This window comes from Podarcis gaigeae (genome assembly GCF_964106915.1).
Source record: "Podarcis gaigeae genome assembly, chromosome: 2".
Lineage (NCBI taxonomy): Eukaryota > Metazoa > Chordata > Lepidosauria > Squamata > Lacertidae > Podarcis > Podarcis gaigeae.
This window is the reverse complement of record NC_139679.1, coordinates 49341054-49360537: the sequence shown is the minus strand read 5'-3', so window position 1 is coordinate 49360537 and position 19484 is coordinate 49341054. Positions and strand designations below refer to the sequence as shown.

General features: G+C 42.9%; 1 protein-coding gene across 3 annotated transcripts in view; it reads right to left on the bottom strand.

Moving 5' to 3' along the window:
• WWC1 (WW and C2 domain containing 1) overlaps nucleotides 1-6064 on the bottom strand; it is an 82107-nt gene extending 76043 nt beyond the window's left edge. For all 3 annotated transcript variants that reach the window (XR_014559345.1, XR_014559346.1, XM_083718852.1), the window contains exon 1: nucleotides 4869-6064. Coding sequence is in view for 1 of the 3 variants with exons in the window: in XM_083718852.1 (XP_083574978.1) it covers nucleotides 4869-4987 (119 nt within the window). In the remaining 2 variants the exon portion in view is untranslated. The remainder of the gene's footprint in view (nucleotides 1-4868) is intronic.
• Between the last annotated feature and the right edge of the window lie 13420 nt (nucleotides 6065-19484).

Below are 19484 nucleotides of genomic sequence, written 5' to 3'. Positions count from 1 at the left end.
ACAAATGCACGCTCTGGTTTAATGACTATCACTAGTACTATACTGGAGAGTGCTTTGACTTTAGCATTTACTAGTATACCGTAATTTACTGCACCAGCGCTAAGTAAGCATAATGCTTCATGAACCTTGTAAATAATGTTTTAAAGGGTATATAAACGCTTGAAAATGTCCATGTATGAATGTTTCAAGATCAGCAGTGATCTAGCATTTTAATTGTTCAAGATTAAAATTCTCAGCCATCATTTCCCTTTGTTTCTGCTCATGGCAACGTTTTGTGTGCACAGGCGTTTGTTTTTTTAATAAACGTTTCATACAATCACGCATATGGAACCCTAATTTCTACTCCTTAAACTAATCTCGGTAACAGAAGAAAAGCACAGAAAAGATACTGTATATTAACCTGCAAATATTTAAGTTACCTAGGCAACTGCAATAAAGTACAGTGGTACCTCGGGTTACAAACACCTCGGGTTACAAACACTTCGGGTTATAGACTCCGATAACCCGGAAGTAGTACCTCAGGTTAAGAACTTTACCTCAGGATGAGAACAGAAATCACACGGCGGCAGCACAGTGGCAGCGGAAAGCCCCATTAGCTAAAGTGGTACCTCAGGTTAAGAACTGTTTCAGGTTAAGAACGGACCCCCGGACCTACCACTGTACTTGACAATGAAAGGAGGGGGGACACAGAAAGCAATATAGAAATTACATCAAGGAGGCAGATCCCCCTACCAATCTAGGTATTTAATTTAGGTATATGTATTCCCCCCCCCACTCCTTTCCCTTTAGTGAGTTCAGAATGATGTACATGAGATCATTCCCATTTTATCCTCACAACCACTCTATATTAGACAGCTTGAGGCAAGAGCTCAAGGTTACCAGATGAGCTTCTTATGGTCAGAGCAGGGCTTTGAACCTAGGTCTTCAAAGCCCACACCCAGCTTTCACTAGAAGCTACACCTAGGTTACTCTCCCCCACCCCAGTTAGAGTCCTTTATTGCTCACAATATATTTCTGTGCATTTTCTCTACAAGCATACTTCAAAACCATGCTCTCTTATGTTCTCACGAACATAACATAGGAAATGTGAAGTGGCATCCTAGATGTGCACATAAAACGAGGACTACTACATTCTTGCAATTATGGATTTATGAGATATATTTTATATATATTATTAGGATTCCGGGATGCAATATAGTTTACATAACTAAGTGTTGCTAGATTGACCCAACCACGTTGAGAACAAAGAAAACAATCACTTTAACTATTGTTATATCATCACATTTGTGCATATGACATATTTTTTGTGGAAAGCAACATGGTCCTTAAAAGCCTAGATGGACCAAAACCATTCACCCTCAAGACTGAAGCTATACAAGTTCTTAGGTCACCTTAAAACTACAAGAACAGAGAAACTGGTGCACTGCCACCCTGTGAAATCAAATACACAGCAGTGTTCCTTCAAGGTATTTGTTATAGAACAAAATATTGACAACAGGATTTCTGAAGCCACACCTCATATGCACAAGTCTTTCGGTTGTTTACATTATTTCAGTACCTTTTGAAAACTAATTGTTCATTAAGCTTAAGCTGCACAAGATTAAAAATTCAAGATGACAAGGCACAAAGTCTGAAATTTCTTGCCCATGCACGATTAGTATTTTTAATGGAAATACAAAGCTATATTTGGATCAACCTTTCTTTTTGAGGCATATTTTTAAAATAAATAAATAAATAAATAAATATGCCTGGTTACAATATTTGCCTAACTTTGCTGGAAGGAGGATAGAAGCAATCTTTTGCAAAAGGAGTTAAATGTTATCTAAAATTTCATATACACTACACTGTATCATATGAACTGTATACCTTTCACAGAAGTACCATGAACTTTTAAACTTACAGAGAAGAGGTCAAAAGAGAGAGAATTGGAAAGAGAAAAAAAATAAAGCTATAAGTGACTCAGCAATAAATAGATAAAAATTATTTAGATCACTCTTCCCCAACATGGAGCCCTCCAGATGTTCTGGACTGTTCATCCTGCACAGCTGCTCCAAATCCAGCACCCACATTAATGTTCTAATTGCTTAACTTTAGAAGCAAACACTATGATATTTTGTACATCTCAACAAAATCAACGTTTGTCTGCATATATAGAATCAAAATGCAGTTGATTGCTAAGATTGCAAAACTGGTGTAATAGGGTTTTTGAAGGTTTTCTGAACTAAACTGGTATTGAAGAAAGAGTAGCAAGGCACAACAAAATACACATTTTTAGTTCTGCACTTGAATATTTTATAGTGCTATTAAAATCTTAATTTCCAACACTTTTAATTAAAACACAAAGCGAACCTTTGCCAAATTTCAGGTTTTCCGCCTTCAAAGACGTTATGCTGTTGCAACTAAAAACAATGAGGCAACCAAATTACCTGCATTCTGTTCTTACAATCTGGGAGTGGCAACTTGTGATATTTGGGCTTTGCCCAAATGTGTACAGCAGCATTACATTTCCAAGAATACATACTTGTTTTAACTCACACCCAAACAGCTCCCCGGAAAGGAAAATAAATAAATAAATCTCCAAATACTAAACACTTAAAAGTTTGTCAGCCATGAATGTGACCAAAGAACAGTGTGAATTTCATGACAGAAATTCTACAAAGCTTCTCCACTCTCAAACTCTCTGCCCAGACTATCATCTGCAAAAGTAAAAGCCCAATATAGTGAGGTCCAACACAAAATAGAATAGGATCTTATACTGGTCACAGAAACAGTCCATTTACAGAGTTTTTGCTCTACACTTCCTACCATTCATCTTGCTCTGGAACAATTTCCAGTATTCCAGCCATATTCTAAACGTTAAAGTATTTTCTTTTCGTCTCAAACAGAACCTTAATACATACTTAAGACCAGTACTTTTTTCTGGGGGGAGTCAGGGGTACGCATACCCCTAAACATTTTGTGAATCTAAGTTTGGCTTCATTGAGGGGCAGTATTTCAATATGAGTAGGAAAATGAGAGTACCCCTAAAATTTTTTTAGAAAAAAAGCACTGCTTAAGACAATCATACATAGGTATTTTATACTGATTTGACAGTTTGTGCCTTCAGAATAGAGATAAGCAGGGATGTCCTAAAGTGTTTTCATCTGAAGAAAGTGTTTCAGAAGTGGGGCAAGTGAGGAACCAACATGTACACCTCACAAAACTTCTACATAATGCAATCTGCAAGATAACTAAGTAATTTTAGGTAGTTGCACAGAGATTATCATTGCTTTTGGCAACAGTCTCCTATAAGCAATAGATCATTGTGTTCCTAGTGGCAAATTTTGATGTAGCTGTTCCTAAAAAAAATAAACTAAATTGGCTTAGCATGTAGCAACCAAGGAGTCTGACAGGTTCTATGCACCTGTTTGATTTCTCCAGTTTCCTGAGACACACCTTCAGTTGAGCAGGTGCAATTGTGTTCTGACAAGTCTTAAAAAACGGAGGAAGGAGATAGTCCTGACTAGCATCATTCCAGGTAACATTCAATTTACATAAATATCTGGGAACCCATTCAAATGTCAGGATTCACTGTACAAAATACAAAAAGGTAAGGGTAACTATTAGCAAGCACCAGCAGGACAGCAAAATGGAGCCCTTGGGATAGGGACTGGTATGCTGAATTTCAAAGTTTCATGCCGAAGCTGAGCTTTAGAACTTGTGCTGTAATAATATAGAATGAAGCGTCCCTGATGTGATTTGGGAGTGGATTTCCCAAGCAGATTTCCCTGGGCACCAGGTAACCACAGCACTGGCTACGCCATATTTCTGGAATTAGAGGACAAGACTCTTCTTGATTCTCATAACTTCCCCACCCCTTGCCTTTTTACAACTTAAAGCTAAAATAGAAAGGTGTCAGGCTCCTGTTGTGAAATGGGAAAGGCAAAGAGAACTGTGACAAGTCTGTAGCAGCCTTTCCACCTGTGCAGTTCAGTTTAGGACTGAGACAAACTTGATATAGGCCACAAGTAAAGTGCTTACCCATGTAAACATTTCACACATGCCTATTTCATATACATGCATCTACCAAATGGAGAAGCACCTAGAATGACAGGTTCTGGGACAACTTTGTTCACTACAAAGCTCAGGAATGAAACTCAGCAGGTGGTTTGGGAGCACACACTGTAAACCTAATCTACCTCACAGGGTGGTTGGGGAATAAAATGTGGGTGGGATAAAGAAAATAATGCACACTACCAGAAAAGTGTGTGCAGATGTCTAAAAAAAATGTAGTAAATACTTACAATTAGCTTGAGGTTACCAGCAGTGTACCCTCCCAGGCCTCTGAAAGCTTATGAGTACTAAACGCTACGTGCGAGTGGTTTGTCCCATATGGCAAGTTGATTTGAACAAGGCAGGCAGCTTCTAGAGTAGGTCTCCTTCCCATGGTGTCTTCCAGCCATTTACAACTACACAGGTGCCAGGGGCTAAGGCTTCCCACTGTCTGTGTTCGCGCCTCAAATTTAGAGTAATTTAAGGGCCGAGGGAAAGGCGCTTTGCACATGCTCAGAAACCCCTTTCTGAACTGTACTACAACTTCGCATCTTCCAGAGCGGAGACCAAGCATTGAAAACAGTCGAGCCCACTTTCCCACACCCCCCCCGGCCAGCCCCAATCCTCGCGTCCCTCTTGCTCTCAAGTCACCCCTCCCGCTGACTAGCTTCGCGCGGAGCTGGAGGAGGGGCGAGATGGAGGCGTGTGGAAGCGCACGCTTCGCCCCCAAGTCGCTCCCCTCCTGGCCCGGGAGAGCTCAGGCACCTGCTGCCCTCGCCTGGTAAGCCAAGCTCCTCCCAGCCGGCGCTCTCTCTCTCTCTCTCTTCCTGCCTCACCTGTCCCGCGGGTCCACCCAGCTGGTGGTCTTGGTGGCGTGGTCGATGTAGTAGACTTTGCCGTCGTAGTCGCGAGCTTCCTCCCAGCCCTCGGGCAAAGGCAGCTCCTGCCTGGGCATCTCCTCCTCCTTCTCCGCCGCCGCCGCCGCCGGCAGCAGCAGCAGACAGACAGAGCGAGCGAGCCCGGCAGCGGCCCCATGCAAAGAGCTCAGCAACCCCCCGCCCAGCCCAGCAGCTGGCACGGCGGGCCGGGGCGAGGGGCCGCGGCGGGCCGCGGGGCGAGAGCGAGGCAGCCGGCGGGGCGGGAGCCTCGCATCCTCAGCCGGGCGGCCCTAGGGACGGGGGGGGCGGGGGGCGAGTTGGAGTCCTCCAGGTGTTGCAAGCGAGCCGGAGAGCCCCGTCGAGCCTGGCTCTGCCCGTCCCCACCAGTAGCAGACCCGGCTCCCCTTTTCCCCTTCGCCGGCAAGTTCCTTGGAGCCCGTGAGCTGCAAGGCCGGCGCTAGTCCTTCGACGGGGCCAAGCCCACCACGCTCTCCGCCAGGCTTTCTCTTGTGCCGCCAGCAGAGCTCCCTCTCCGTCGAATGGCTCCGGCGAGAGACGCGCACAATGCTAAGCCTGCCTCCCAGGTTCCTTCTGTCCCCTCCTCCTCCTCCTCCTCCTCCTCCTCTTCTCACGCCGGTGCTACTGTAATGCAGGTAGTAGAGCCGCCTCAACCTTACTTGGCGCGCGCGCACACTCGCACGCAGAGGGGAATGTGTCGGAGGCGGCTATTAGCGCAAAGACGGCCAGCCCTCTGGAGACAAGCGCCGCCGCCGCCGCCGCCTCCTACTGCTCCTGCCTGGAGCGGGGAGTTGATAATCCACGGGGAGCCTTAGATACTCCCCAGCCTCTGGCCAGGTTGGGAGAGGCCGAACCTGGAAGGAACGGGATGCGCGCGGGGGGAATTCGCACGCAGCCCTCCCTCTCCGCGGCTAATGGGAAAGTTGCCCGCAGGCAACTGGAGAGGACGCGCTTCCCTACTGCCTGTATCTGCGGAGAGCGGGCGGGGAGTTCCCAGGCTGCTTGGGGGTCACTGAGGAGGGGGGAGGCGGTTTCCCCCCCGAGCATCTCCCTCTATGCGAAGTCTCTGGACTGAGAAGGAGACCTGAGGAGTCCTTAACGTGGCTGCCTCGTTGGCTCCGAGACAGGTTGTCGTCGAGGAAGCAGGCGGCACCAAGGCAACGGGGAAAAGGAAAGACACACTCGAGAGACGTCGGGACGGACGGCCCCTGTTGTCAGCCGAAGAGGGGGAAGGAGGTGCTGCCCCGGCTTTACCCCGGGGAAAACATCGAAGAGCATTGTGGCAACTTAAATATTATTATTATTATTATTATTATTATTATTATTATTATTATTATTATTATTATTATTACCTTGAGCTTTGGGGTGCGACTCTCCACTTCAGCAAAGGACTTCAGCTTACCCCTACGCCTTAAAAAGTTGGTAACTTTCTTTCAAGGTGCCACAGGACTTTGTTTTCGCTGCAGCTATCCTCCGGGGAATTTTCCATATACCTTTCTGCAGACATACCTGGGAAATAAACTTATTTCATCAAAAATATCCATGTGATCAAAACTGTGAGTCTTGAAGACACTACATGGAAATTTTCCCAGCGAGCACCCCCACATTTCCAGATGTACAGCTGAACACACCCATCCACACACAGGAGCGCCAGCCTTGTGTATCACCACAAGCATGTGCCAAAGGATAGGGGGGGGGGGATTCTGTATATCCTGAAAAACGACACTGATTTATAACTTAACACTGTTTATAAGTCCTTTCAATTTCACAGATCTTCAGGCTGAACAAACATTTTTTAAGCTGCCCATTTCATGGGAAACTGCAAATGAAGTGGAAAAACTGAACACACTCAAGGATAGCATTTGCATTACCTATGCTCAGCTGACGGTGTCACACAAATGCAGCAAACTTTAAGATAAAACATAGGTAGGTAGTGTAAGCCATTATGCCGACCACAGATGCCATGGCAAGTGCATGACTCCTCCACCAATCACAAGGATGCATCAGAAGAAAGCGCCTCTGCATATGGAGGAAGAGCACCAATAATGACCACATATTTTGTTAGGATGTAGAATGGTTGCCCTTCACCTTGTCACTGCAGTTCTTGTCTCATAATAAAGCTGAACAATCTGATTTAGAACAGCTGTTAAGGTCCCTGTTGCCATTTGCCAACACCATTATTTTTATAATAAATGTATTTTTCAACTCTGATAATAAAAATTGATTCCTCCACTCTGACCTTGTAGTTCTTTTGGGCTTTTTTTAATATTCAAGACAACGTTTTAATTTATTGCTTTCCCCACCCCCATGTTTTAAAATTCTGATAAGGCCCATCCATTTAAGTCAGTGGTTTCCAACCAGTGTGCCGTGGTATCAAGGTGCCTTGAATGATGGTCAGGGGTGCTGTGGGCAACAGTGGCCTTCACTTCTTGTGTCTCTGCCTCTCAAAGGCTTTTGCGGCTGTTCGTTGCAGCAGCCCTGGCTACAAGCTCCAGAGGCGAATGGTGCCGGCCAGGGGGTGCTGGCTGCCAGATGCTGAGGCCACCTTGGAGTAAGCAAGCAAGCGGCAAGGAAGCCCAGCCAGCCAGCCCTTGTTGTTGGGATTGGACAGACAAGTCCCAGCATAGCTGTCAACCTCCCCCCTTTTTTTAAGGGAGAACCTATTTGGAATAAGGAAATTTCCCTTTAAAAAAAGGAGAATGTTGACAACTATGAGTCCCAGGCACCTAGGGTAGTGTGAAGAGGCTCCTCTCTACAGGGCAGCTCAGAAACCAGGGGCGGCGGCGGCTACCCAGAGGACTCCCAAGGCTGAGGCAACACTCCACAAGGAAGGGTGTTCAAAAAAGAGTGAGAGCCCGCCAGCTCTGCAGGCAAGGGGTGACATAACAGGGCTCCTGAGCCCCACAGGGGTGCCGCAGAAAGAATGTAGTTGCTCATGGGAGCCGTGGACTCAAAAAGTTTGAAAACCTCCGATTTAAGTGTATCTGATAGAATTAGTTGTGTTTTACAGGGATAGAATCCTATGCATGTTTACCCAGATGTAAGACCTGTCATGTCACTACACAGGAGCACAGTCTTAATTGTTCATCTTATCACTGACAGTCACAACAAAAGAATTCGACATTTTCAAAATATGTTTGATTTATGAAGTAATGGGTGACTATTGGCTCATGTACAAATAAAGCAGAGGGTGGATGATTCAGTGGTATAATAGTTTTTACCTATGTAAAAGGGAGTGTTGTTTACTATACAGAACAGGGAACTTGCTGTGAATTCCTAGCAACCTGCCACTGTGTGTAATGCTAAGTAGTTTAGCGTGCTATGAATGCAAATATCAACCTAGGTATACAACGGACAACCTAGACTCAATTAACTGTAGTTGTCATTTCTTGATTTCTATGTTTTCCTACAATAACTTAATTGTAATTGTCATTTCTGATTTCTGTATTTTCCACCAATTGATAAAGATATTATTGCTGCTCTTCCCTAGGCCAGTATGTTTTGTTTCTTCCCAAATTCTTTGTCTTTAAAACACTCCCAGGGAAACACACACCTCACCCCATTGAGGTGCTGTGGCAGAATGGAACAAAAGGATCTTCCTTCAGCAGTGGACAGGAAAAGGCACGCTCTGCTTACGTCAAGCCATAATGTTATGTGATTTGAAAACAAAACATCTATTTATTTAATACCGAATCTTCAAGGGCCAACATAGCATAATCTAAACAATCTCAATAAGTTTTAATCCAGAGTTGTGGTTGTTTTTAACACAGGGGCCTCCCTGCTAGCTACCCCTACAAGGCCTGCCAGATTTAGGTGAGTATGAGCTCTGTGTAATGCTTTTGTCTCCTTAGTGCTTGAAAAGCCATGCAGATAAGAATGCCTAATACCAGTACTTTGTTTGCTGTTCTCTTTGTTGTACAGAATGAAGGGAGATTCTCCCTCTGTAGACTCCTCAGCTATTCCTGTTTTGTGGTACCTCTCCCTAATTGGTTGCTGTTTTGCTTTGGGGTACTTTTTTTGGGTAGTGCTACTCTGGTTCGCCAGAAGCAGCTTAGTCATGCTGGCCACATGACCCGGAAGCTGTCTGCGGACAAACGCTGGCTCCCTCGGCCAGTAAAGTGAGATGAGCACCGCAACCCCAGAGTCATCCACGACTGAACCTAACAGTCAGGGGTACTTTTACCTTTACATAGGGCATGGCTGGCCATCTTACATGCTGAAAGTGGATGAGGTTCATTTTGAATGATTAAATATGATAATATTGTTATGAGTTTGTGGGTGTCGGATGCCCAATCCCTAGGTCCAGCAAGTGTTAACAGCTAATCAGGCCAGGCTAGCCTCCTGGTGAGGTGTAAGGAGAACAAAGGAAGAGGCTTTGTGGGAGATGCAAATGGCTGGGCGCCCTCCCTCAACACCCAGATAGTGAGAACAAATAAAGCCTGGATTGTAGGGAAATTTAGGGTTTGCTGTGATGTGACCTAGAGGGAAAAGTTGCAGGCTGGAAAGATAGAGAGCGCCATGGCTGATTTCTGTTTGAATTCAAGGCTGTGGCTATGGGAGAAACAAGGCCATTTAGGGTGTTCATGTTGTGAACCCCTCTATTGTAGGCTCAGATTGTATATATGTATGTGTAACTAAACCATGTATCATAAAGACACACCACAGTCTCCACTCATTTCTAAAAAGAAGCACGAACTCTGGGTAAACTCCTGGAACTCCTGGAATCTTGCACCGCTCAGAGATTGGTGTGGCATGCAACAATATATTAGCAGACAGGCCATTGCAGAGCAAACTAATGCACCATGAAGCAGCCGGATAAGAATCTAACAGTAAGTAATAGTATGTGCGGAATGAGTGATCATTTGTATGAGAAGAGTTTGTTACATCTGCCCAAGACTAGAGTCCTTTCTTCCATCCTGGTTCTGTATCTATGAAGCCTCAAATCTCATCCCCACCTATTTGATCTTGCTCTGATGTGAAGTTATCTCAACGCTGCGTGTCTCCTGAGTGCATTAGAAGCAATCTTTCCTGGCAGACTACTCTGTGGGGGGTGTAGGGGGTTCTTACAATCTTTAATCTCTCAACATTTAAAAATCTGTTGGTATAAATTCTATCCCTACCTGCAAATGCATGCAGTAACCATGACAATTCATATTCTGACTGGCTAGTTTTTAAATCCTTCCCCTTTTCTATTAATCCTGATTTGGTAAATTCTCAACTCTCATAGCAAATCCAGGTGTATGCATGAGATTCTCTTTTGGAGAAATTGTAGCCCTGCATGACCAGGCATAGAACACAGTTCCTGCTTCTCCTTTTTTTTCAACAAACAACATACATCAGTCTCTGTTTTGAAAAAGTACTTGTGGATCACTATGTAAGTTATTGGAGAACCTTGCTAGCCATAACTTCTAAACCAGCAATCCAGTATTTTCTACTTTTTAAGTGTTTGGCTGCTTTTTATAAGCATTGTTTTAAACACTGTGCAAATTCTAATATCTGTAAATAAACTCTTGCTCTTCAACTTCATACTGTGCCTTGTGAAATTTCCTTCTGCCTTCCCAGGTTGCTACTGAGTCTTATTACAGAACCAGGCTTGCGTCCCAGATAGTAATGAAGGATTTTAGTAAAGTGCCTCTGGAGACCTGAATGTCCAGCATGGTTACTATGTACTGAACTTTTAAAGTAAGTTTGGTCCTTTGGGAAACTAATAAACAGGAAGTTTAAAGAGAAACTCTGCGTCCCCTATTTTTGTCACAAGCAGGAAGTATTGGATATATAACTCCCCGCCCCCCAGCAACATCTTGTATGCCCTCCTGCTGTGGAATGTGATTGCAGTAGAAGTTGATAGATGGATGTTTAGAAAAACATAGCATCACTTCATTACTTCATTCTACCTACCCTGAAGGATGGGAAATGGAGGGAGCATTCTGCCAAGGGTTATTCCCCTGAAGTTGGTTGTCCTGGCCCAGAGATGACCTCGCTGTCAATCCATGGACTTGTGTTTTGTTTACTAATCAGAGAAGCAGGATATGCTAAAGAAACCTATGCTTAAGAGATCGGTTTCATGACACAGTGTATCACTTCTACTTGCCTAACACATAATCTAGGGGAATCCCAGTAATCATAGCAGTGTGTGTGTGTGTGTGTGTGTGTGTGTGTGTGAGAGAGAGAGAGAGAGAGAGAGAGAGAGAGATTGATTTTCTGGGGGGATGCAGGGGTACACATACCCCTAAACATTTTGTGAATCTAAGTTTGGCCTAATTGAGGGGCAGTATTTCAATGAATAGGAAAATGAGAGTACCCCTAAACATTTTTTAGAAAAAAGGACTGACTGTGTGTGTGTGTGTGTGTGTGTGTGTGTGTGTGTGTATTCTCATTGTTGGCCTGGAACAAGTAGGTTATATGTGATATTAAGCCCAATATTAGTTTTCAGATCTGTGTGTTCATTGTTGTGGTTCTCGAATCCACTTTCACTGCTTGAAGTGGAAAACTTTGGGTTGTGATGACTTCATGTCAGATATCCCCTCTTATTACATTTTACTTGGAGAGAAAAGCAGAGGAGATGCAGGCTACTGTTTTGGACGGGTGCAATATTTCTCCCATAATGTGCAGTTCTGTGCTCAGTGCTGCTCCAATAAAAAGAAATTGGGGGAGGGGGAGAGAACAGAGGTGCTATGAAGCCCAGTGGCAACATGGTCAAAAGCTTTTTAAAGAACAAAAAAACCAAAAAATACACCTCCACCTTTACTAGAAAGGAGTAGGCCTTGGGATGTCATAACCTGTTAAGTACAGAGCAAACATCACTCAGTGAAGCACACTCTTCCTATGGAATGTGTGTCAGGCATGCACCTGCTCTGGAGGCATGAGTCATGTGGAATTTAAGTGACAGGGCTTGGCTGGTGATTGTTAAGTAACTCAGCAGCCTGTTTGTTCTGCATCACCTTTGTAATCATTAGTACTTTGTACACCTGCAGTAGAAATTCCAATCACTCTACAATTAGGTCTGTAGCAAGAGAAATACTTAATTCCTTACCACTAAAACCTGCAGATGCTAGAAGGGCAACCAGTTGTTTCTACCGTTGATGTAAGACTCTGTCAGCAATGTGGATAAAAAAGACTATGGACTCAAGTATCTTGTGTTGGTCCCAAGCTCTCACTTATAATCATTTCATTAGGGGAAATAGGGAGGGGGGCTTGCAAAGTGAGGACCTTAAGGCTTCCCAGGCACTGATATCCTATTCAGGCACACATTGCATGTATGAATGGTTTAGTGGGCTTACTTTCTGTTTTGCAGTCTATCAGTAATGGGTGTTGGTGGTGTAATATGGAAAGAGATAGAATTCATATTTGAGAATAAAGTTATCTGCTTTATCCTCTTTCCTTGCTGCCTCAGTTTTTAAAAAAGCTTCCCCCCACCAGGCATAGAGAGAGCAAGAGAGTATTACCAAGTAGGTCAATCCTCTGAAATATTGATCCAAAAGTGAAACATGTTTACGGAGTACAGGTTTCAAGTGCATGGTGGCAGCAACATGAGGCCATTTGCTTTGGATACAGAGGACACTGAATGTAGGATAGTGTGGTCAATTGATCAGGAAAACAACTGTCCCAGCTATTCATTGTGTCAACAGGTAAAGCTTTTCCTGGAACAGAAAACATTTTCGCTCCCAAACGCCGCAAACCTGGAAGTGAGTGTCCTGGTTTGTGAACGTTCTTTGGAAGCCGAATGTCCGATGCAGCTTCCGCAGCTTCCAATTGCATGCAGGAAGCTCCTGCAGCCAATTGGAAGCTGCACCTTGGTTATCGAACGTTTTGGAAGTTGAACAGACTTCGGGAACGGATTCTGTTCGACTTCTGAGGTACAAATGAAATTGCTTCTGTGCCACATAATGCCTTTTGTACTCTTGAAGATAGATAGATGAATGTGTTTTGTCTTTGGTACTTATCGCCTCCCAAATAAAACTTGTCCTGTGAAAACAACTCAGGCTGCAATCCTAGAGATACTAACTAGGGAGTAAACCCCACTGGATACAGGAGGACATAAGTCCAACTACATATTGAGAGGGTTGCACTAAGTTTTGTGGCACCTTCAAGGCCTTATTGTGGCATAATATTTCTGCCACAGGACATTTCTGTCTTTAAGCCACCACAATACTTCACCCCTCTCTCTCCTCCTGCCTCCCCCTCCTTAACACTGAAGCAGCTTAATGTGGTTACTTCTCTGGAATTTGTTCTGTGAAATCTCCTTACATTCTATGCCACTCAGGAATGGGGGAATGCAAAGAAGGAGTAAATACATTTTCAGCTGAGAGCTATTTATTTGTGTTGCTGGGCCAGATGCTGCATTGCCTGCTTGGTGGTTCATTATTGTGCTCTAGCCTGTCATACCAGGGCTCAGTTGGTGAGAATCACATTTAAATTATGTTGTTGTTTTTTTGTTGTTGTTTTTTTTACAGAAAGCTTGGTGGGTCAGCACTATGGGCACAGATACTGCTGGAATGTCCTTTGATTTGGCTTTATTTGTATTGCCTGCTGGTTCATTGTATTTGCTCAGAAGTTAATAAGGAAACTTGGCCAGTCAGAAGTAATTTCTTGATTGCTAGGACACTTTTTAAATAACTGCTGGGTGCAGGGGACTTCACTACTTCTTTTACACCCACACACAAACCCCCAACACTCTCTTTGGTTTCATCTGCTTGCTTGTAAATCTAGGTGTGTGTTTTCTTAATGATACATTTCACAACCTTTCATAAAATCTCTTGTGCACACAAAATATTTGTCAATTATTAATAAAGGAATAACAAGCAAACAGTTACAATCAGTTCATGGTTCCTTACTGAAAGTTAATTGTGCAGCATATACTTTTGGAAATATATGAGCCTACTCAGAAGTAAACCCCATTTAATTCAATGAGATTTAATCCAAATGTAAGTGGACTCAGGATTGCAGTCTATGAGTCAGTGCTTGCATATAATGGAAACTACTGTATGCATGCCAGTCTTTTGGTTATATGGGGAAACATAAGCTACATAAATCAGAACTGTGGATATTAAAAAGCATAAACAAACATACTTCAAATAACTCATTCATTTGTTGACAAAGCCAGTTGCGGCAGGACACTGTGAGCAATGCTAGAAATGGAGCTCTGGGCGGATGGTTCATAGCAACCAGTGTTGCTTAGCAGATGTGGCAATGTTTTAAACTAGGCGTGTAGGTGAAAGCAATGTTGTTTTCTTCTTCCTGTGCAAGATTTTCCCCAGTTTGGACTTGGTCCCTTGCAGAGATATGCTAGTGTGGCAACTGCTGGGCAAACACAAATAATGTGAACAAATGAAGGATGCTCCAAGGTACTTGCATTCCTGAGCCCTACTAGTTATAGGACTACAGTTGTGACCCTATGTCAGGGGTCAGCAAATTTACTGCATCTCAGGCCGGTGTCTCCAGCGCCGATTGTGCGGTGGGCCAGAGGGCGGGAGAGCGCGTGCCCATACGCGTGCACACACACTATTTCCGGTGCACTTCCGGGTCGGAGCACCGGAAATAGCTTGTGTGCATGTGCATGGGCCTCCTCCGACCCGGATGTGCACCAGAAATAATGCTTGAGCATGCGCAAATAATGCTTGTGCATGCACACAAGCTATTTCTGGTGTTCCTCCGACCCAGAAGTGGGCAGCTGTGTAGCACAGCGTCGGTAGTAGCGCGCGGCAGCAGCAGGTGGTGGGGGTCACAGCGGGCAGGATAAACAAATCCTTCGGGCCTTATCCGGCCCACGGGCCTTAGTTTGGGGACCCCTGCCCTATGTTAAGGGTGAACTGGCTGAATAACATTCTGCCATTATAATGAGAAATGGTAGGGGCAGTAGGTTCTATGGATTAAAGGGAGGAAATAGTTCATCTGCCTAATATGTAACAAGTCTGCATAGAATTAGAAATTCCGAGGGTGAACTATGCCAAATTTGGAGAGAGGGGATAAAAAATGGCTTGTTTTGAATTAGTTAAACATTTGATGAGTGACTTCATGAATTCACCTTCCTACAAGACCTTGCTGGGGTGGTTTTTCCAGAAACGTTTATCTGTTTTCAGTGCATGTTTTGGGAAACTTTTAGATCAAGGTGAAAAACTACTGCATGCTTTTGTCTAATAGTAGTGGAATATGATTGTAACATGTATTGTTTTGTGGCCAATAATAATCAGCTGGAATTCAGAAGGGTGTCCAAGGCACTTGCTTCATACCAACCTGCTGGTTGAGAGACAATGAAGAAGAAGGAGGGGAGGGCTGAACAGAATTCCCTGGCTGAACAGTAGTTTTTCAGTTGGAGCTGAAACCAGCATCAGCAATTCCCTGCATGGCAAGTAAAGGTGGATGAGAGACAGAAAGTTTGGGATGGGGCAGGGAAAAGAGCTCTCCCTCATCTGGTGGAAAGGGATCAGAATCAACAGTGTCATATCTCAGGTTCTACAAAAGTTAGAATATGGAGATTATGGTTCATCCAGGGAGTCAGCTGTCCCACTTGCCTTTTTTGAATACATACTGGTCTGTTCTGAGTTTGGGAAGTGGCAGCACAATTCACTGTGTCCAAAAAGTTTCTCCTGCAGCTGCCAAGTGCTGCAGATGGACTATGTTATATACTATTGTGCAGGCAATACACATTTTCAGCTTTAGTGATGTGGGACTCCCCCGAAGACTCAATGTGTGGCTGCCTTCAAAAAGAGTTCAGAAACTTCAACAGTCTCAAAGAGCTGCAGCCAGACTATTGCTGGCTCTGGTTATGGGAAGCATACAACAATCTTGTTCCAACAGCTCCACGACTACCACCCTATTTCTGGACGCAAGTGAAAGTGCTGGTTGTGACCTATAAAGTCCCAATGCAACTTAGATCTAGGCCATCTGAAAAATTGTATTCCCTCATACAAACTTGCCCATGCTCCAAGATCCAACCCAACCATCCTCACAGGCATGCATGGTAGGGTTATATGAAAGGGCGTTCTCAGTGGCTGCCCCAGATTTTGAACTTTTCTAGAGAAGTTAGACTGTTCTCCTGCCAGCTGGTGAAGAAACTTTCTATTCCAACAGGTCTTTTTAGTTATTCCTAAACTTTCTATTCCAACAGGTCTTTTGGAATGGACTGTTTTTGAGGAAAGGGCTGGTGCTGTAATAATTTTAATGTTACTGCCTGCATTTAATGGATTTTAAAATACTATTTTAATTCTGTTAGTGTTTAATTGCAATTTAATGATTGTTTCCCCCATTGTTTTTAGCTTGTTCTATTTTATCTGTGTAAGCCACCTTGAGTCCCAGACTGAGAAAAATGTGAAATATAAACAAACTTCTTGTGTCCTGATACACCATTAATTTGTAGTTAGTTGATAGGTTAAGATCCAATATGAAATCAACCATGGCTCAATTGATGAGAATAAGATCAAAGTTCTCAAGTCACTTCAAGCCCATGAGTCTGTCAAGGTTCTCAAAATAGCAGAACATTGTACAGGTACCTCGGGTTAAGTACTAAATTCGTTCTGGAGGTCCGTTCTTAACCTGAAACTGTTCTTAACCTAAAGCACCACTTTAGCTAATGGGGCCTCCCACTGCCGCCGTGCTGCTGGAGCACGATTTCTGAAGCAAAGTTCTTAACGCGAGGTACTATTTCTGGGTTAGCGGAGTCTGTGGCAGAAGCAACATAGGCTGAGAAAGTTGGGATCATAAAAATAGTCATTTGCCCTGTGGAATGATTACACTAAATCCGAGGTTTACAGAAGATAGAGTTAACATTTTCCACATTTGCCAATACAAAATCCAGAGTTTCCATGAAGTCTACTAAATGTCATGAAACAAAGTACTTTTACAAAAATGAGGAAATGCTCATTGTTGGGACTTAAAGAAAATATGCTCTGTATTTGTAAATACATGCTTCTTCTCACAAGACATCTGGAATATATTAGTTGCTTCATTTAGTGACCCTCCAGTCATGCTGACATCCAGTTCTGTCCATTTCCCATGGCTGAGCAAAATGCTTTTAAATAACAAAACTCCCTAGTTGCATTATTAAATATTACAGACATGTTTTCCTACATCAAGGTAAATTTTTATGTCAGTCTTCATGGAAGCATGCAGTGGGACTTCTCTATTCAATATAGAACTACCTGTACTTTTACTAGGGCTTATCCACTCTTATCTTTTGCCTTGCTCTTTGCAGGCACAGGTTTGCACTTTGAAGCTCTGTGTCTGAGTGCTACTTTCTTTCTGCCTAGAGCTTTTCCCACAAAAACCTGCTCTTGAAAGCTGAGGCACAACAAATGGCAATTCAGGTTTTCCATGGATTGCTGTTTGCTCCCATTCAGCTTTAAAGAGCAGCTTTTCACAGGGAAAGCTTCAGAACAAAAATAAAATGGCACTCACAAAGCTTTAAAGTGCAAACCATGCGTGGAAAAAGCAGAGGGAACGTAAATGTATATAAGCCCCTAGGGCTTGGTATAACTTGGTGGTGGTGCTAAAGCAGCAGGAAAAGCTATTTCTGCAAAAAGTTTCCCATGTGCAAAGGAATAAAAGGTACAGGAGCTCCAGGATCTGCTGAATATGACTGAGGTGTGGAGGGCAATTCCTTATCTGAAGATCTTGGAAAACTGTAATAAAATGAAGCAGGATAATTCTAAGGATCTTCACGAGACTGCATTTGCAATGACCTTTGAACAGAGGATATCAACAAGAACCTACTTCAGTCATCACATATTAGCAAACGTGTAGATGAACCTGGAGGAAGTAGCCAGATTCTGAATCAGTCACTTCCAAGCTTTATGCCTTGCTGAAATGGCATGTTTGCTGCCTGCATTTGTTTACAATTTAAAGGTAATGTAATGTGTGAAACAGCCTTCTTTAAAAGGTAGCTTGTGAGGAAAAGGTTATAATTCTTCTTAGGACAATGTCACATTTTTGATAACCTAACAAATACATCTTTTAAAAAAGTATTAAATAACTTTCACATGTGTTTAGTGCTGATGGGTCCAGAGACAATGTCTGGCTTGCCTTCGCCTATTTTTGATTAATTTATACATGTTTACACAATCAATATTCAAATACGTTGGCAAATATCCACCTACCAAACCACAATTTTTTCCCAAATGAAACTAGCAAATACTAGCAACACCTTAGTATTGTTTTGGAGGCAAGTGTTTCTTTTCCACTATTTATGCCTGTGTGATTATTGGTTGAATAAAATAAAAGCAAATCAGGCTTCTTTAACGTAAATGAGAATTCTGCCTAGTGTATGTTTACATTAAATGTACCAGTTTAAGTGAAAACACTTAATGCCTTATAAATGCAAATGCTATTACTTTTGCATGTGATTGTTCATTGCTTAAGCCCCTTCTCCACTAAATCTCAGTAACCAACAACATTTGGTGATGGAGGGGCTATAATAGGGATGGCTTATGGCTTGAGAGTTTCCCTGTCATGTTTGCTTTTGATTTGCAACAGAGAGCCTCTGAAATGAAAGGTTCAGGCTACTGTTTTCAATGAACAATGAAGTTCCGCCCCATGTGTGTATGGCAATTATCTTATACATCTTGAAGTAGTTCTTCTATTTGACAGTTTCATATTCTTGAAAGGCAGCATAGTACTGTAGTTAAGAGACTAAATCACAAACCAGCAAGTGCTTAGTTAAAAACTTCACCTTTACAATAAGCTCATCTTGTGGCCTACGGCAAGCTGAACATTGCAGTGAGCTTACTTCCAGTGCTGGACCACTAAATGCAACAATAAATATTAATGATTTGAAATCTAAATTGATCAAATACATGGTTTGGAGAAATTGTACCAGTTCACTTAGGCTGTGGGAGGTATTCCGTTTATCTCCAAAATTGAGAGGCCAGGTTGCAGGTGATTAGCCAACAGTGTGTTTCTTGAATGTCCAATTTCAAACCCTGAACAGAATACAAAACCTATTCCATCACATCTACTACTAGGCTAGAGGTTTTGTGAATGTTGAAAAAATAGATTTAAGAGATTTAATTCAAAAGTTAATGTGAAAAAAAGTTTTACAAGAAAATTAGGCCCAGTTTCATTATTATGCTTAGTGCAGAACTTGGTATCACAATGAACACAGCTTTAGGACTGTGTGAAAAAGAATCATCTTCATCAACATCTCTCAAAGAGGGAAAGGTCTTTGGAATCTTTGACAAGACTGCCACCATGTGGTTTCATAGTAATGGTACACCACCAAAAGAAAAAGGGATACTAACATTTAACATTGACTATAGGAATGACTGAGATCAGCAACAAAGCTTGTTTGGCCTGCAATCATTTAGGGATCAAAAACAGTTCACTGCTCATTTTTAAGCTTAAATACAAATTTACCTTCCCCCTCCTGCTTTTCCTTGATTATATAAAAAGAAAATCTGAATTAGTCACCCAATAACATAGATCAGATAACTGAATTATTTTTTTGGAAACGAAGCTGAATATCAAAAAAATTATTGTACAAAAAGCATAAATGTGCTGGCAGTCTCCAGTAAAGAAGTTAGGAAGGCAAGACTGTTTTCTGATCTTCTCCCCGCTCCTTTCTGC